The sequence below is a fragment of the Silurus meridionalis genome, chromosome 8, assembly GCF_014805685.1.
Source record: "Silurus meridionalis isolate SWU-2019-XX chromosome 8, ASM1480568v1, whole genome shotgun sequence".
Lineage (NCBI taxonomy): Eukaryota > Metazoa > Chordata > Actinopteri > Siluriformes > Siluridae > Silurus > Silurus meridionalis.
In genome coordinates, this window is record NC_060891.1 from 17,332,245 (window position 1) to 17,352,223 (window position 19,979).

Here is a 19,979-nt window from a genome sequence, read left to right on the forward strand (position 1 = left end):
AAGACTTCATGTCCACTGACTGAATGCATCAGCCCAAAATTTCTTAGGACAATAATTTTGCACACATTTTTGCTTTTTTCCTCTTGGTTTAATTTAAAATGACCAACTGTAATTGATTCTAAAAAAATTAGAGAAGTAAAAGTACAAGTTTCCATTTGAGGATGTTGATTTTACTGTAAGTAAGTCTTGTGATTTTCTTTTAAACCTCCTTTTTTAACCATCAGGGTTAAGGAAATACAAGACTCCTAGTATGTCTGTGCTATGCAGTCATTTAATTCATAGTAAAAAGCTGAATAACAAATATCCGCACTCCTAGATATTTTGTACTACTAAAGATGTGAAGAATTGAAGGGTTAGAGGCAAAATACCTGACTGTGAAAAGCAAAAGCCCTAAAAGTTTTAATATCAGGTTGCTCTCTGCTGACAATATTATATAAAATAATAAGCCAAACTTGTTGGGAGCTGTGAAAAAAATGAAAAGAAACCCTTTAAACAGACAAACCTTAAACCCAAAGTCTAGACAGTGCATAAGCTATTTTTGATTTGTGAACATTAGTTTCCACTCCGAACTATGTGTGCTCATCTGGGTGTTTTCTGTGGCCTTAACAATGCACCAAGCAATTACTTTTTATTCTTTTCTGTACAAAAACAGGACAGATTAATAAATGTAGGCTTCAGTTTTGTCAGCCTAGGCTAATTACATTACCAGCTGCTGCTGTAAATATTAAGTGTTTGGGTTTTTAAGAACTGCTTATTGGAAAATCATGAGGCCAAATCTCAGGCTGTTTAGGAGCCCTTGAACAAGACCCTTGACCCTCAACAATTCATTTACGGTATGTAAATGTACAATGAGACCACTGGAAAAGGTTGTCTGGAACATGCCGTAAGTGTATATTATGTAAGGGATCAAGGCAATAACCACTCAACAAGAAGCAACATTGCTGCCCAACTACAACAAAGACTGATGTTTGTACTGCAAAACTGACTGACTAGATTAAAAAAAGAACGGTTAGTTTTTGTTACTTATATACAGGTCATTAGAGATAGAATTGAACATGATTTTCTTCGTACACAGAGATAAAGCACTGCAATAAAATAAAATTTAATTGACTGATCTTAAATAAATTGATTTTAGAGAGATAGATTGGGAGAGAGAGAGAGAGAGAGAGAGAGAGAGATAGAGAGAGAGAGAGAGAGAGAACTAGAGTTTTTGAACTATGTGCATCTACTAATGATGAAGCAGTTGGTGTTAAATCATAATGCAGTTTCAAATTCGTTTTATTTCTCATTTTTCATTTATGTCGCAAAAGTTCTCAAATGCATCCTGTGCCTATTTATCAAAATTGTCATATTCGCCATATATGGTAAAGTACGTGAAAATTCAATTTAATTTTATTTGTATAGCGCTTTTAACAATATACATTATTCAAATCAACATTTTAAATAAAAATATGAAATATTTGATATACGTTTAACCCTTATACATTTTATTTTATATAGTTTTTCTTTTCTTTTCTTTTCTTTTCTTTTTAGCTTTTGACACTGTTTCTTTCTTTTGAGCTTTTGACACTGTTTCACATGTTCTGAACGAGGTGTGCAACAGCTAGGCATCAGTCATTGGTCAACCATAGACATTAGGCACGCCTTCTGGTTTATCTCATTTCTGATTGGCTAGTAGACCCGCTTCGCATTTCCCATTATTGGAAGCTTGTCCCATGTATTACCCAGAGTTGTGCCGAAAGTGTTGAACAGCAGCGTTAGTGCACTTGTTCTGCTGCTGTTTCTATTCACTTAATACAATGATGAAAGCTGTGGTGTTCGGCATGTGGGGAGGAGTTGTGACCCCTCACCCCCTTCAACCTTCACACAACTTCGAAACATGTCCAAACATTAGGAGGTAGGTGTTTTCATTTATATATGTCTTTGAATACATGAATACAGTATTTATTATTATTTTTTTTTAGGGATCTTGTACCGGCGGGCACTGAGAATCCGCTGGTTCGAGCTGAACGGGGGATCATCACCCTTTCCCAGGTAAATGCATGGCATTTTTTACCCGTGTGCACAACACAAAGTTCACCTCGTTATCAACTACAAGATAATTTCTCATTCCAGGAAAAAAAAATTGGTTTAAAACATGATGTCGCCGGACATCTTAGACTACACGTACTAGACAAATTGTATTCATTTTGTATTTATGTTTACTTTAGTTGCATAACAAAACAAAAGAGTTGCATGACAAGAAAAAGATTTTCTGGACTCTTGAACCGGAGATACAATCTCTAAAATAAAATAGAGGGAAATAGAAAATAATGGATTATAACTTATAATATAATTTAATACAGAGACATCACTAACTAAATAACTAATTATGTCTTTATAAATGGATTGCATTTCAAGGCAAGTCGAGTAGGCTTTTTATTTTCATTTCAACCAGTACAAAGTGAAACTAAAAATAAGTTTAAGAATGAACAAAAGGTTACAGAGAACACACACAAAACTAACTAGGACACTACATCAAATGATATTTAGTGCAATACAAAGCAGGGTTTGTGCTAGTGCAAATGGATTTGTCCATATAAAGAATACTGTACATGTAAGCACTATCATTTCTATTAACACAAAAAAGAAGTGGAAAAAAAAAAATTTAAAAATTAATTAAGTTACAAATATTTATTTACATTTTTGTCACTATTTATTACTTAGAACACAGTTAAAAATTAAAGAACAATGACACGTGTTTGGGGAAGTGGGAAACAGGAACTCAACTCACTATTTGTCTTAGACTTTTTAGAATGTAAATACCAGAGAAAAGTTGTATTGTATATTGTCTTATCTGGTATAAACTGGATTGGGACATTCCAGCAAGCAAAACCATACAAAATAAAGGTTATTTTTTTTTACAAATGTAAATGATAAAATTGTTTTTACAAAGACAATTAGAAATGACATTTCTGAACATTGACTAAACACAGATAGAAGCTTATTGTCTTGTAAAACCTTAATACAGTTTAGTTTAATTCTTATAATAATATATTTTGGTAGGCAGATCTATTTCTAAGAAACATTTATCAATCTTATGGGGGGAAAAAAAAAACCCACAACACAAAAACATGTGTAATTGGGGGTGGCTAATATGGAGGTGCCAGGATTTAGTCCATGATGGCCATGTAGGTTTTCTGTGAGTTCTACAGTTTCCTTTCATTGTTCTAAATGTGCTGATACATTGATTGACTATGATAAATCAGTAGGCAGACAGTAATAATTTGAGAGCATGTACAGAAGGGTCTCAGCATACAGGCCTGGGGGTCTTCTGTGTTCATGACCAGGAATGTGAATGTACAGTATAATGGCTAAGATTGGCAAACGAGTTTTGATGCTTTAAGTGATCCAGCATGGTGTTTATGGTGATGGCACTGTTGGGAGATCTCATTACATAGTAGTCAGGTGAAGAACAGGTGGGATAAGACTCTTTCTCTATAAAACCTTGTAAACAAGGAAACATTTTTCAACCAAAATGCCAGACAGAATTATAATTCACTTATAGTTATTAAAACATGCCTAACTGAAACTGGTTCATCAAGTTCTTCATCTGAAATTCAGTGGTTGTTTGATTTAGCTGATTATAGTTTGAAGTGGGATCTCCAGAGGTTGTTTGGCCACTGCTTTTGTTACACCATAAATGATCTTTGTACATTTATGTCTCCATTATATAAGATGCTTGCAGAGCTGGAATCTGAGCATGAAAAAGAGGCAGTCAGCCAGGCCCTGTCTTCACCTGCACCGTTCTCAGCCCAAACACTCTATGATGAGATAAAGAAGGTGGAGATTAAGAGGAATGTGCTGGATACTGCTGCTATACTCCAGAGAAAAGGTATGCAATGTTGTGAGAATGACTAATGTATCAAAGTCTGAAAAATGTACAGTGTCCTGTATTGATCAACACTTGATATCTTGTATCTTTTTGTTTTTTTCCCTCAAGGCATAAAAACTGGTGTCGTGGCCAATATCTGGGTTGATGACTCTCCTCAGAGGGACAGTGTTGCCAAGATTCTTTCAGTGCTGAAAAGCTGCTTTGACGTAGTAGTTAACTCTTGCCACACTGGGTCAAGACTTCCTGAACCCACGATATTTCACACTGCTTTGGATAAATTGAATGTTAAACCCCATCAGGCATGTATAGCCTAAAATTTGGAATTTGATTGTAGAGCTTGTGTTTTTTTTAATAACTGGTAGAGACTGTGTTTAAAAAGGTGTTCTATCTGATGTTACAGCATAAGTAGTTTTGAGAAACTCAGATTTCATGAGAAACCACTAAGGACTAATACAGTTATAATGTGTATAATGTAACACAAAGTCATATTTATCCAGCTTGCTGACACATTTATAATCAATGAATTGCGTGCCTTTGTGTTTAAATATTTGATTATATTTCGCCTGCTAATAGTTGTGAGTTATTTAAACAAAGCACTGCATGAACTCAGAACATTATGGCTTTAAACTTCTTATCAACAATTTCTTTAAATCACTAATGCAGCTCTGAATTTAACATTGAGTGTCTATTGATAAACATTAGATTTAGGACTCTCATTTAATACCATCAGCAGCTGCCACTGCATTTGTATCAGTAACATGTTTTTATTTTGTTCTCTGGGTTCAGGCTCTCTGGTTGGATGTTAATGAGGAGAGTGTTCAGGCAGCTAAAAGCTTGGGCATGACAGCTGTTAAGATCACTGATATCAGTAAAGCAATGATGGAAATAGAGAAATTTACAGGGATAAAGGTAATGAACATTTATGCAATATGTATTTCACTATACCATCATTTCATTGCTGTTCAAGATCGTAGATGAAAATAATTTTTTGTTGGTTTCAATAATTGTTTTATTTAGTAAGCATGATATTAGATTTGATTTTTTGTCAACAAACATCTGGAAAAACACGTTATTGTTTTCGTCTGAAAGTGTTAATTATATCACTTGGCCTTTAAAAGGTCAGTAAATTAGTCCATGTTCATAAATTTATAAAATTGTAAAGATAAATTGAAAAGTTAGGTATGCATTCATTTGCCCTTAATTAAAGGAACATAAAATGGGGTTTTATAGTGTTTATTGTAACAGACCCTAACCCACATTCCTGCCGCTTCTTTGCCGCAGGTTTTTATTTTTGTAATATCTCCACCCCTGTCTGTCACTGGTCCCTGTGTTGTTTCATGCACAGCTGGTATTACTTGTTTAGATTACTGTCTGTATATATACCCATTTCAGTATTGTAGTAACTTGTTGAATCCTTATATTTTTATCGAGATGTTTCTTGATTTTCTTGATTTTCCGTTACTTGAATCCTGCTCTTGCTTTTGTCCACCATTCTATTTGATTCTGCCTACAGTTTGGCATCTATTTGATCCTTATATTGTAATCAGCATTCTTACATTGCACTTGCATCTGCTTTAAGTATCATAAGTACTCGCATTACTCTAATTACGTGGCACAGAGGTTATTCTCAAAACTGTTCAAACGTGACAAAATTTACATGAGTTACACCAAAGAAAATAAAAAATCATCTATTTCTATTTAAAGGCCCAAATCATGCAGTATATTTTCGTTTTTGTTAAACTATTATCAGAATCATGTAACATTTCTAATAAAACCAAAGGGTCACATATTATAGTCAGTCAAGTCAAGTTTATTTCTATAGCGCTTTTTACAACAGACATTGTCTCAAAGTAGCTTTACAGAATTTTAAGAGTTAAGGTGAATGGTGTGCATTTATCCCTGATGAGCAGCCGTGGCGACTGTGGCAAGGAAAGACTCCCTTAGATATTATGAGGAAGAAACCTTGAGAGGAACCGGACTCAAAAGGGGAACCCATCCTCATTTGGGTGACATAAAGAGTGTGATCATAGTCTTTAAGCAGTACAGAACACTGGAGAGTGAGAACTATATAACAGTCTTATACAGTCATTGTGGTTATAAAACTAGGAGCTATAAAATACACATTCACAGTGATTGCAATAATCAATATCAAATAATAAAGTGCCACCTCTGTTAATTTTTAGCTCTTATGCTTATTAACTTGAAGGTTTTTTTAAAAGCTCATTTATATTTTTAGGTGCCTGTTCATTTTCAAGTGAGATTATTGATAGTTTAACCAGATGATGTATAACAAATTCTGTCGAATCCACAGATTACTGGTGAGCAACAGCCTCTCAGTGTAAATCCTGAAGATATCACTCATGGATATGTAACTATTAAGGTAAAAGCAGCGAGTACCGTAGCTGTTTATCCTACTCATGAATATGCATCTGCATGCACCAGTCGATTTCCAAGTGTTATTTGCTATGTTGTTGTGGTAAGAGCTGTACACTACATGTTGATAAAGGGTAAGCGAGCAGAGGGAGACTTTTGTATAGCAGCTGAGTAAGTTGTAGTGTTTTGTTTCCTTTAGCCTGGTGTGAAGATTCATTTTGTGGAGATGGGGGATGGTCCTCCAGTACTGCTTTGCCATGGATTCCCAGAAAGCTGGTTCTCATGGAGATACCAGGTAAGAAATAAAAAAGAAAAGGAAAGAAATTGAAAGTGCAAGCAGAGAGCTAGTGATGCAAAGCTTAACAATAGATGGTGTTCTGAAAGCTGAGTGAAGTGTCCTGTTAATGCTGAGTATGTGGGATTGAATGCTCAAATCCTGCACACTACAATGCCATTAATGACATTTATTCTGTCTTTTTCAGATACCTGCCTTGGCTAATGCTGGATTTAGGGCTATTGCTATAGACCTAAAAGGTTTTGGTGACTCGACTGCTCTGGAAGGTCAGTTCATATTGTAATGCATTGCCCTGTTTGGATATTATTTTTACAGTCTGTCTGTCTCTACCACTTCTTTTTTTCTAGTTGACCATTCTTAATATATCTCAACATATTTCATTATTTAATAATACTATAAAATATGAGCACATTTGATGAGCATGCTTATGATAGCGATTAGATTAAAAATATCAAAGCTTCTCATAAGGATTAAAGTTTGAGAAAAAAAAAGTTTTTTCTCATTCTAATTGAATTCATGTCTGCTGAGACCTTTTGTAACTCCATATGTAGTAATATCTTATTTGTGGCTTTATTTACTCTTTACTTTATTAACCTCTTGCAAGGCAGTATGATGTTTTTGAATTCTCATTAAGTTTGAAAAGCACGATTTAAAAAAAAAAAAAAAAAAAAAACTCATAGCAAAAGATTAATGTAAAATCATCATGGTGCAGATATCATTACTTTTATTTCACTAATACATGTTTCAGTACTCAATACTTTTAGCAATGTCTGTGATTTGCAGTTGTTTTATTGTTATCTCTTAGTGTATAGAATGTGATAATCACATAAATTACATACATTTAAAATAAGTACACTTTAATTTTATTTGCTTTACTATTATATGCGAAATTACATTATATGAAGCACTTTTCATTTATTTGATATTTCTTTTTTTTTCAAATTCTTTCAAAATATAAGATGCAAAATACTGCATGTTTTTAAAAAAACAGCAAAATATATACCTCAGTAAATGCAACACTTACAACAAGAATAAATTCAGAATATATTAGTAGTATGATTTGAGCATCATGCTGAGAGTGAAAATGAGATATGTGCCCTTTTATTACCTTATATGCTGAGTAATCCCTTATGGGATCCTGAGAAATCTTCACCTGGAAATGTACAATTGGATAGCTTTCCCTCAAGTGATTTTATTTTTTTTTTTTTTTTGTGGAATTTTGGAATTGAGGAATGAAGAGTTAAGCCACGCAACTCTGATCTTACTCCCAACTCTCTTTGCAGATATTGAGGAGTATTCTCTAGAAAATATTTTACAGGTAAGCAAAAGCATGCAGCCCCTGCTGAACACACACACACACACATAGGTGTCAGAAAAATAATTGGACACTGTTTATCTCTCTGACTATCTATAGGAGCTGGTGACCTTTCTTGATAAGTTGGTATGTATATTACATTTTACTTCCTGTACAATCCTCCTCCCTTGTGCCTTAAACCTGAACTAGACTCACTTAACAGTTAAAGTTGTGCAAGCCTGCCGAAAATTTGTTCTACACATTTAAATTTAGGAAGTATAGACTAACAGCAGTTCCCTGGGAAGAATAGGATGCAAATAAGATCTGTCAAGCCCAGCTTCTTTCAAAATCAGTTTATATGTGTTTCTTTTATAGCATATTGATTTAAATAAGTAAAATATTTTTTACTGAAAACACAGAGTACAGTACTGTTGTGCTGGATAAACACATGGATAGTTTACTGTATGAGATGCCACCACTCAGTATTTCTTTGCCCTGTACCTTTCGTTATATAGCATTTCATTTATTTGCTATTGCTACATTTATTTATATATATATGTCTCTAACACATCAATTATACATCAAAATAGCAATATATTAAGCTTTTAATGGCCAACAGTTAAACAAATATTGTAGATCTTTTTCTGCTTGATAAATCCTAGTTCATTCTATTATCATCCCATCAATTAGTAGTTTCTTAAACATTTTTGTAGCTCCCAATAAACCACAGATATGGTTATAGATAAAGAATCCATCTATTTTGGAGATATTTTTACGATCACATGTCAGCAAAATCAAGCGAATAAAAGGCAGAGACTTTTTTTCCCTCCATCTGAACAAGATTTGTATACATATATGTAGAAATGATTTATACTGAATAGATTAAATTCAGTGGTGAAGCCAAGATTGAGGTGATGTTATTAGGGTGGCTAAGAATGTCACAAGACTTTAGTCAGAAGGTGCCAATTATCCTCTCATTATACACTGCAGTTGCCAGTTTAATCAAATAAATATTATCCAAAATAAAGTTAATTAAGATGGTGGCTGGAGGGATTGTTTTCTAATCTCTGCAATGACTGCGCTGCACTAGCTGAGGGATAAAAAAAGGGAATGGCATTGTGGCTGAAATGAACCCTGTAACATGAACACGGCACTGAATAAACTACGGATTATTTGTTAATAATTTTGATAGCATGAAAGATTCTAAGAGAAGTTTAATGAAATTAAAAAGAATTGAAGGTTATTGATGGGCTATTTAGTGAAAATGTAGATGAGCATCTTGCAGCAGAAAATGGTTGTATAAGAAGGTTGAAATTCCATTTTTGTTCTCAAACTCAGGGCCTTGCACAGGTGACTCTGGTGGGTCATGACTGGGGTGGTGTTTTTGCATGGAACATGGCTCTGTATTACCCAGAGAGACTGAGGTATGTAATCCTCTACTGTCAAGCAAGCTATGACCACGGCTAGTCCAAGTTTAATGAACATGTTATTTATCAGGAGCTCACCATTTCTGGAGATACAGGATTAAAAAAAAAAAGAATGTTCTTCAGGTTTAGTAACTAGGAGAACCCCTTAAAGGTTCTGTGTATAGCATGGGTATCACCAGGTATCTACTACCCAAGGTTTACAATGAAAAACATGACATTACAGATGTTTTTCTATCAAGCATTACCATTTTAGGTTCTATTCCATCTGATGTCACTTAACAATGATGACAATATCCTTCTTTTTGACTCAAGGGCTGTGGTGTCTCTTAACACTCCTCTATTCCCTGTGGATCCAAACAAAAACCCAATGCAGACACTCAAGTCTATACCAGTCTTTGAATATCAAATCTACTTCCAGGAGCCTGTAAGTGATATATTTTCTTTTGTTAAATTATTCCTTATGTCCAGCAATTGTCAGGCAATCTGTGAGGTTAAATATTATGTATTAATTTTATTATGCTTGAATTATCATTAGGGATATTTGTATAATTCTGGGTACTGAGTGGTTTGTGTTTGGACAAAGTGTCCTTAAAGCAACATTTTAATATAACTTATGGTTGTGAATACTTTTGCAAGCATGCTGATGACTGAATTTAGCGTAATTGTTAATGGACGACTGTAATGTTTATATAGGGTGTGGCGGAGGCTGAGCTACAGAAGGACCTGGAGAGAACTTTCAAACTGCTCTTTAGTGCCAGTTATGAGAATGTAAGTGACAGAGTGGAAGTTGCTGCTGAAAACAACATGCCAATGTTTTTTCTTCTTTCACTTATTATTATAATAATAATTTTTGTTTTTGTTTTCATCTTTACTTTAATGAATCTTTTTAGTAATGCTTTGATGAATAGTTAATTAATTTGTTAATTAAATCCAACCAAATATTCATCATTAATTTAACACACTGCAATTAACCAATTAATACTTTTATTTATTAAAATTTGATAGTTAAATTTAAAGTAGTGGAACATCTACGAGACAAGGTAGATCCAATCAACAAAAATGAGTCCTTTTTTCACCAACTTTGCGGATCAAGGTTGGTGAAAAAACGACTGATTTTTGTTGATTCTCTTTCTCTCTATCTACAGTATCTCACACACACACACAGAGCCGGTTATTACTGGTCTTAGATTATGTGTAGTGTAAACAGGATTTTTATCAGTAGTCAACTGATAAAAGAAAGTAGGGAGGAAATGTTTATACTGTAGGGTAATATGTTTCCCAGTATTGATGTTTGCTTAATTCTGTACTGGTTAAAACTGACTGAAAGAGAAAGCAAGGTACCCTGAAGTAGCATACAGTAGATTAGTTCAGTTTAAAACATCTGAAAATTGAAAACATGTATTAGTTTCAACTGCCTCTTGTAAGGTTATGTGAAATTTCTATTTTTTTTTTTAACAACAAAATGGCTGAACATCAAGGTCCAGGTTGAAGATAGATACATAGATACAACTTTATTGTCATTGCATTGTACAGGTACACAGCAATGAAATGCAGTTTGGCATCTACCAGAAGTGCAAAATGTAGAAATCATGCAAAAGTGCAGATAAATATACAGTGAATAAATATATATGCTATAACAGTGCAGAGACGTGTGGACATCATTAAGAAGTACAGAAATGGTTCTAGGGCTATGGCATTGAAGGAGTGTGCATATATATATATATATATATATATATATATATATATATATATATATATATATATATATATATATATATATATATGTGTGTGTGTGTGTGTGTGTGTGTGTGTGTGTGTGTGTGTGTGTATGTGTGTGTGTGTATATATATATATATATATATATATATATATATATATATATATATATATATATATATATATATTTATATACATACACACACACACACGTTATATACACATAAATGAATGTGAAATGTTGGGCAGAATGTACAGTAGGTATATAAAGATACATATAGATAAAAATAGTGCAGATATAATGAGGAGTAAAAAAAATATACTATGTAATATGTACAAGTATTGTACAGAGGTTATATACTGTTTGTTTTGTGTTTTGTTTTGTTTTTTAGTGATCTAGCGGTGTAGTGTAGAGTTCAGTAGGGTGATGGTGGATGGAAAAAAAGCACATAAGTTTGTGCAATAAGTACATAAATAGTTACATACTTAGCACATACAATTGTGCAATTAGTTTTTGGAAAAAGAAAGGTCATTGGTATCATGCTTCTCTTTTACGAGTTATTAACTCATATATGCACTGATCACCGTTCTGCCCATTTGCAGTTTTTTTTTTTTATAATACTTTCGGTGATTTCAGGTCACAATTTCAAGGACTTTTTGTTATTTATCAAAAAAAAAAGCATGTAGGCAGTAATAAAAAAAGGTGAGATTTCAAAGTAAAGGTATAAAGCTTTATTGTTCAAGGTTGAAGCTGAAGAAGATAGTATGAAAAATTAATTGCAGTTGACGTTCACATCTAAGTCTGTATGATGCAGTGCTAAAAATCTATAAAAATCACATTGCAAGCTTTGGGTCGGCATACTGATAGTCTGTGTATTATTGTGGTTTATTGTGTGAGCACAAACTATATACTTTTCAGATCAACTGGATGCCAAAATCCTTGTGAAATGTCTTGGTCATGCAGGTTCTGAGAGCAGAGTCTAAATAACATTGCTTTAGAACAACTAAAACAGCTGCACTGTGATGCATTTTCAAATGAGTTGCCCTGGTAAAGCTTTGACATTTGTCTGCATATTATGACTGTCTGTGTTGACATTTGATTGCCAAGACACCTTCTGTTATCAGACTAGTTGCCTGCACTTCTTATCCAGATATCGGTCTGTACTTTGCTGTATGGTGCACAAAGGTAAGCTTTTGCATCATTTGATTCCTAGCGAGGATGCCCACTCAAATCCTAAGCTTAAATGAGGATGTTGCATTCCTATCAGTGTTATTTATTGTAACAAAAATGCTATAGTATCAGAATGGCTTATGAAAACGAGTAGTAGTTTCAGGAAGAGTAAAAGTTGTCTGCATTGCATACTCTCTTTACTCTTTGAGAATACATGCACAGCGTTTTTCTTCATCACAAGTGGGTGTTTTCAGGTTTTCCATACGTCTGTTAGGTTTATTGTGACCACCAGAAAGCCACACTGATGGAGATGAAAGAATGCTGCTGCTGTGGCTGGGTGAATTGGGATCGTAATGAGGGCTGGTTAAAGGCCCTTCACCTGAGCCTCTGCTGCCGGACTAATGAGTCACTCTTGGCAAAAAACAGCTCATCACTCAGCCCAGCTAATGACTGTGTAGACCAGAAGCATTTGGCAAGAGCATGGACCCAGCTCTGTTTTGATGGCTGCATTTTTATCCCCTCACTTGCTCGTATCAAATAGAGAAAATCATGTGCTCACAGAGAGTGGAGACCTCAGAGGAATACCCTGCATTAATTGCACTAGTGTCCACTTATCCTCCCACACACATGCTGCATCCATAAATGTCATTTACACTACACTAATGTTATTACTAGATCAGAAATTTCACAATGTATTTGTTTATCTATTTAAAAGTATTCTTAAAAAATCTTTAAATGCAATGAACGAACAGATTATAGCAGTTTGAAACAATAAAATCCAGATATCTGCCTGATCAGTTACATATTTCAATTAATATTCAGTGTGTGGTTCAGGAAATATTCATTAGAGCAAAAGGAATCTAAAAAACTAGACACGTTTTTTTTAAGCATCTCTAATATCACAAGATAAATCAGTTCTCAGGCTCATTAGTACATACAAATGTAAAAAAAACAACAACAAAAGTATTATGCCAGTGGTCCCCAAACCCCAGGCCGCGGACTGGCACCGGTCCATGGGTCAATTGGTACCGGGCCACACAGAAAGAATATATAACTTGGAAAATTAGCTAGCATATAATACATTACCGCTAAATTGAAACCCCCAAGCGAGCAAAATGAACAAAAAACAACACAGTGGATTCTAGTTTATTATTATATTTAGAAAATACCAGTTTTATGCCGGTCATGTCATTTTATTTTGTTGTATTTATCCGCCACATCTTAAAGGCCGGTCCGTGAAAATATTGTCTGACATTAAACCGGTCTGTGGTGCAAAAAAGGTTGGGGACCGCTGCATTATGCCATGTCACAGTAGTAACAGGTATATCAGTGCTTAATGTTTAAACAAAAGGGTTTCTTGTATGATAAGACATTTATAGCACATGTAAATAAAATCACCAGTGAGGTAAAATGTAAACTGAAAACATGCAACATTGTAATTTTACACAATTTTGCACAAGGAACGCTTAATATAACGAGATGTCAGATTATCCATATTTCATTTTAAATAAGGAATTTTTTTACTCAGTTCGTCTAAATTATTAACCTTTATGCATATCTATATCTATTCCAAGATTCCAATTAGGTTATTTTCCAAATCCAGCTCAGTAGCTCTCTTATGACAGCTATGAACCAGGGAGGATGAAGAAAACATTTCTCCTTCAAGAAATATGAAGCCAATACATCTTTACAAGCTGTTGCTAATGGAGCCCTCTGCATATTGTCTGTGTAATGTTTGAAATGTGTTACAGGATACACATCCTCAAGTGGATACGACTGGAGTCGTTAAAAGAGGTAAAACAAAAAAGTGTAAAAACATTGAATTATCTTAAATCTCAAAGTATTAATACAGCTGGTCACAGTAGTATTTGGTGCAAAGTCTTTCCAAAAGCTTGACAGATAATATAGTAGCAAAAAAATTGAAATGATTTAAAAGTCAGATGGTTAAAACTCCTCTTTAGTCCAGGGGATGCGATATCTATGATTTTAAAACAAAAACTTAGATTTCAATTCTTTTGGTCACAGAACAGTTTTCCTTTTTACCTCAATTCATTTGAAATTAGTTCTGGATGAGAGAAGATGGTAGTATCTAGGGATCATGTTCACATTTTAATTGTTCTATGCATTATAGAGGTTTATCTGTGTTTACAGACAGAATTCTGGTGGTGTTGCTGAGTTTATGTAGTGATTTCTATTAGAGAATGTTGCCTGTTTTTAATTTATAGCTGCTTGAGGTCCCCACAGGCTCCCAATATAGATGTTTAAGCACTAAAAGATGTTCTTCACATCTTGCAGTTTTATGTTGAAGAACATTCTGCAATTGTTCCACAGCTTTAGATAGGTGAACCTCTGCCCATCTTTACTTTTGAGAGACCCAGCTTTTTTATTTAACCTAACTGCAAAATGGTTTTCCAGCTGCTTCTTTTTTTATTAACACTTACTTTTCCAGCATTTCGTTTTTAAATATAAAGTTGCTAAATGTTCTTTTAGCAAATTGCAAATTCTTTCTTCATAATGTCAGGAATTTCATCCATGTGCCGAGCGCTGCGTGCAGAAGCGCTCACTATGCATTGCATGTTTTTATTTTGATTCATGTCTTGTGTCCAACCATGCCCTGTGATTATTTGCCCCCATCGTGTGCTGAGCTGTTTGTTTCTGTGATGAGATTTCCTGGTTTTGATTCTTATCATGTCTTTTTTGTTTCATGTGCTCTGCCTTTGCCTGATGCATCTTGTTTGTTAATCACCTGGCCCAAGACCCCAACATTGCATCTTTCTTTGTGTTTGTCTGCTTGCCTCTTTATGTGTTAGGATTTATGCAATGATCAAACGGTGCAATTTGATCTTGGTCTTGATCTGTGGTTGATGTTTTGATTGTATAAATTGGTACAGTGTAATGAAAAATGCTTTTATTAGGAAATAATTTCACAGATTTGAGAATAAGTGTAGTGCTTCAGGAAAAGTATATGGATTCAGAAAACAGATTGTCATCACTAGACATTTTGGGGAAAAAAAGCTATTGTTTCCTCTTAGGTGGACTCTTTGTTGGAATCTCAGAAGATGTTCCTAGAAGTGCAATTCTGAGTGAGGCAGAGCTGCAGTACTACATCCAGCAGTACAGGAAGAGTGGCTTCAGGTACACAGAGACAGGTTTTACTGATTGCAGATTGCTTAACCTGCAGAATATTCCTTGTTGCCTTATTTTATATATATATATATATATATATATATATATATATATATATATATATATATATATATATATATATATATATATATATAATTTTTTTTTCTATTTCATCAAAAAGGTAAAAATGTCCTTTGTCATTGTTCATTTTGTAAACTTGTGATTGCCAATTTCCCTGATTATGCATACACACATTCATGTTTCAATGTGTGTACTGAGAAAATGTTTTCATTGTGTCCAAGGGGCCCTCTGAATTTGTATCGGAACGTAGAGAGGAACTGGCGCTGGATGTGTTCAAGGCCAAGGGGCAAGGCAAGTGTGCCAAATCCTTAGTTGTGTTTCAGGTTTGGGCCAGGAAATTGTGGCTCTAACACTGCACTTTAAAAAAAAAAAAACATTCTTCTGCTTCTTTGCAAATTCATATGGCATCAATCACAAGCACACACACTGAACACAGCAGATGGCCTACTCTGTCTATTCCCAAACATCTGCTCCCGAGAGTCCTGGGATGAAGTTCTCTGCTGCACGGGCCACCTTTCTGATAAACATATCGCTTTATGTGGAGGCAGACCTCATTTGGGTTTTGATGTGAAATTAACATTCTGATGATTAAAAAAAGATCATTTCTAACTAGTTATGATTAGTATATAGTACATCAGTGACTTTTTTTCCATTCTGTAGATCCTGATGCCAGCTTTGATGGTGACTGCAGGGAAGGACAAGGTGCTTCTGCCCATTTTTTCCACTGGCATGGAGAAAACAGTAAGCCTGTCATTCTATTTTATTTTATTTGTTTATCCTTTTATATATGGAAATCTAAACACAAATCAACACAGTGAATTATTCATATTCTGAGCCACAGTAAATAAGTTTTCTGAATCCATGTTTTTGTGCTGAATTTATAGATTCCCAATTTATCAAGGGTTCATATTGAGGACTGTGGGCACTGGACCCAAATGGAAAGGTACATTTTTCAGATTTATTTGACATTTGTGATTATAGCATCTTATCTTCTATTTGGTTCTATTTTATATTTGTTACACCATTGCTTAATGTTATTCAAGCTTTTCATATTTGGAAAAAAAAGAAATTATATGAAAGTAGAATGATATTCAAAATCAAAATGCGTTAATTTTGTTTTTGTATGATTATGATGAACATAGAATCCATGTTAAGGATCTTCCCTGGGGGGTTCTGTGAAGTTGAATTAAAATTACTTCTGCTGCTGCTACAGTTAGTTCATAAATAATAGCAAATACAGTCACAGAGGCTGCAATTAGCAAGGTTAAAAGCATAACTGGACTTTTCAGTAAATCTTTCTTTTTTTCTTAAAAAAAAACTACATCTGATTAGGACATCTGCTGCACTGACTGACACATTTAGAACCTACTTCAGAGATAAATCTGACTTTAGCCTCAATAACCGCAAGTGTCAATGGTCAGTGACAGGTAATGACACAGCTCAGCTAAAATCAATGGTTTGTATGCTGAATCATTGACTGTACATGTCAGAGAATCAGGTCATTCAACAGAACCCATATTCCAATGACCAGTCATCCTCTGCATTTCTTATCAGAAGTGTGCAAGGATGCTTTGTCCACAGACACATCAGGGAGAATCTTCAAGGCTGATAATGACCAATGAATTGAACCAAACTATAGATGTGTATGTCTTGTACCCTGCAAACTTGATGATATCAGATAACAAATTTGTTCCTCCCTAAAACAGAAGAGGTTTTTATGTATATGCAGTTCCATACAGTAGGTTGTATGCAACATCCTTTTTTTTCTTTTTTCTTAGAAGAACTGACCATACTTGAGCATTTCTTGTATGTTCTTGTGTGTGTTATTGTATGCATTTCTTGGACTCTGTACTGTACTTTAGTCAACTGTGGAGTTTTTATTAAAACTAAATTAGAATATGTTCTGTATAGAGCTTTTGGACATAAAAGGCAATAAGCAGATTATTGTACATAAAAGATAAACAGAGCAGAATAATGAATGTGTTAAAACGTCAAATACATGAGAAATTAACTCAATTTATATTAATACATATTCCAATCTATTAGAAAACCTGTGCAAATCTGTAGGATAACAACTCTCCAGGAACAATAAAGTGCAGTGCAATCCAATAAGCACACAGCTTACTTTAGATTTATAAGAGTTCTTTTCCTTTTGATATGCTCAGATTTAGCAGAAGCTTTGCCACTGCAAGATGCAGTATGATTTAGCAAGACGTTTTTGCAAGATGTAGAAAGTATGACAGTACTTATTGTCAGTAATTATTGCAATTACTGGTCACTATAGTGATATCAGCCTGAGTGGGAGCATTAGAGTGCAATGTTTCATGATTTGGTTGTTTTGCATCGTGAGGAAAATTATTGCTTCAACAGACTGGCTCAAAACAACTATAAAAATGCATACAGTACAGGGTGTAATAGCAAATCTTTGCAAAATATTTATGTATTAACACCAGATTTGTGCAGACTATGATTTTGAAGGTATCCTACTGAATTTGCTGCAAAGCTCATTATTATTATATACAATTTAACATGAAACTTACTTTTTAAAGAAAATACTTTTTTATTCAAAACTATTGTCAGACTGTTACCAAGAAAGGTCTGTGCATACAAATTTGTTATAATCACATTTGTTTATTTATTTATAAAATAAATACTGTTATTTAAATTTTGTTCTTGTTTTTGTCATCAGACCGGCTGAGACCAACAAAATTCTGATCTCCTGGCTGAAAAAGATACACCAGGAAAACTCCATTCCTTTCTTTCCAAAGCTATAAGATTAATCATTATTATCATTGCTCAAGATTCCAATCTTATAGGCCAGACACCTGCAACTGGGAATTTCTTTCAATTCTTTAATATTTTTTTACAATACTATACCTTGAACAATTATCATATTATCTTCCTAAAATGCAACAGTTCTCTGCATTGATTAATTCCTTTATACATAATGAATACTAAATATTAATACTAAACAGCTTTGTGTTTGTAATAAACAGCACCTTAACCACTGTGTACAGAGAAATCCTCTGGGAAGGCACACATACCATACAATTCTGATCAAAATATTAGTCCTGTTCTAGCTGTAAATCATGGACAGTAATCAACCAATTCAAAGCCTACATGCTTATCAGGATTGGAAATGAGACACTAGCTGTCATTTCCTTTGCAGTTGCTTTGATTAGACAGTCATGGAAACTGGCCCCTAGGAACACAGTGCAGGTCTGTTTTGTTAAGCAACGTTGATTAGTGTGACCTGAGCCTGCCCCTTTTAATCAAGTGAGGAGAATTAGAAGGGCCAAAGGAAGCACAAGTCTTTTATGAAAAATAGACGCAGTTTAGCACATTAAAGGAATCGGATTACATGCTACCATAACCCTTCTGAGCATCTGTTATACTTCCCAAAGAGGAAACTGAAGGAGAAAACCTTCCAAAACAAATGACACCTGAAAGAACAGTGGTACAATTCTACAAAAGCATTACAAAATAATGTATGGACGTGTTTGGTAATGTCAGTTAGTATTTCTTTAATTCACTTTAAGATTGTCTGTTTATATTATTTTTTCTCACCAAAATAGGGTCCGTCAACATAGCTGCCATGTTTTAAGTTTGTTTAACACATCTCAATATAAATATTAAGAAATGATTGCTGAAAAACATGGTTTTATATTGATTTCTTGATCACAAATGCAAATTTCTTCATTGCATAGCTAAAAGAATACAATTATATATTAATAAACTTTAAATATTGTGAATTAAATATATTATTGTTTATGGTAAATTTGATTTTCCCAGGTCTAAGTGAGTATCCACTTGCTGTGTGTGTGTGTGTGTGTGTGTGTGTGTGTGTGTGTGTGTGTGTGTGTGTCCATGTTGCCCTTGTTCTTACATTTCCCATGTAAGGAAAATCAAGTCAAGAAGCTTTTATTGTAATTTCACCCATATATACTGTAGCTGATGCAGTACACAGTGAAATTAGACAATGTTTCTCTAGAACCCTGGTGTTAAATAAAACAACACAGAGCTACATAACAGAACACAGAGCTAAGGACTAAAGTAAGTTGTCCTCACCACATAAAGTGCATTATGTGCAACTAAGTGCAAACCGTTCAGACAAAAGACGAGTGGGACAGATACACAAAACTCAAAATACCACCGATCAGTAAACATACTGTATAATATGTTATACAGTACAATGTGCAAAAGAGATCCAGAAACAAGAGTGTACCTGTAAACATGAACACAATGTTTTGCAAAAGTAGCAACTGAGAAGTGCAATACAGCATGTATACAGTAAAATATAATTAAATATAATATGGGTGCTGCTGAAGACATGGATGTGTATGAAGTGAAATGAGCATTGAGTGTGTGTTGAGTTCAGGTTGTAACAGTTTTGTAACACACAGTTGAGTGTGTGTGTATGTGTGAGTTTTGAACAGTTCAGTTCTGTGTGTTGAGGAGACCAATGGCTTGAGTGAGAAAAAACTGTTGCATAGTCTGGATGTGAGGCCTGAATGCTTCTGAACCTCTTTCCTGGTGGTAGTGAAGAGTGTGTGAGATGGGTGTTTGGGGTCATCCAAAATGCTGTTGACTCTGCAGATGCAGCATGTGGTGTAAAAGAGAGA

At 34.3% G+C, this 19,979-nt stretch overlaps 1 protein-coding gene across 1 annotated transcript; it reads left to right on the forward strand.

The window, feature by feature from the left end:
- The first annotated feature begins 1,717 nt into the window (after nt 1-1,717).
- On the forward strand, nt 1,718-19,111 carry ephx2 (epoxide hydrolase 2, cytoplasmic). The gene is made up of 19 exons (XM_046856247.1): nt 1,718-1,897; nt 1,965-2,034; nt 3,718-3,874; nt 3,983-4,173; nt 4,661-4,783; nt 6,186-6,254; nt 6,447-6,542; nt 6,730-6,808; nt 7,826-7,860; nt 7,957-7,983; nt 9,175-9,260; nt 9,576-9,687; nt 9,957-10,031; nt 13,902-13,944; nt 15,183-15,285; nt 15,579-15,648; nt 16,018-16,098; nt 16,242-16,300; nt 18,047-19,111. Exons 1-19 carry the CDS (start codon nt 1,800-1,802, stop codon nt 18,129-18,131), a joined length of 1,659 nt encoding a protein of 552 aa, XP_046712203.1. The 5' UTR covers nt 1,718-1,799; the 3' UTR covers nt 18,132-19,111.
- Nucleotides 19,112-19,979: the final 868 nt, after the last annotated feature.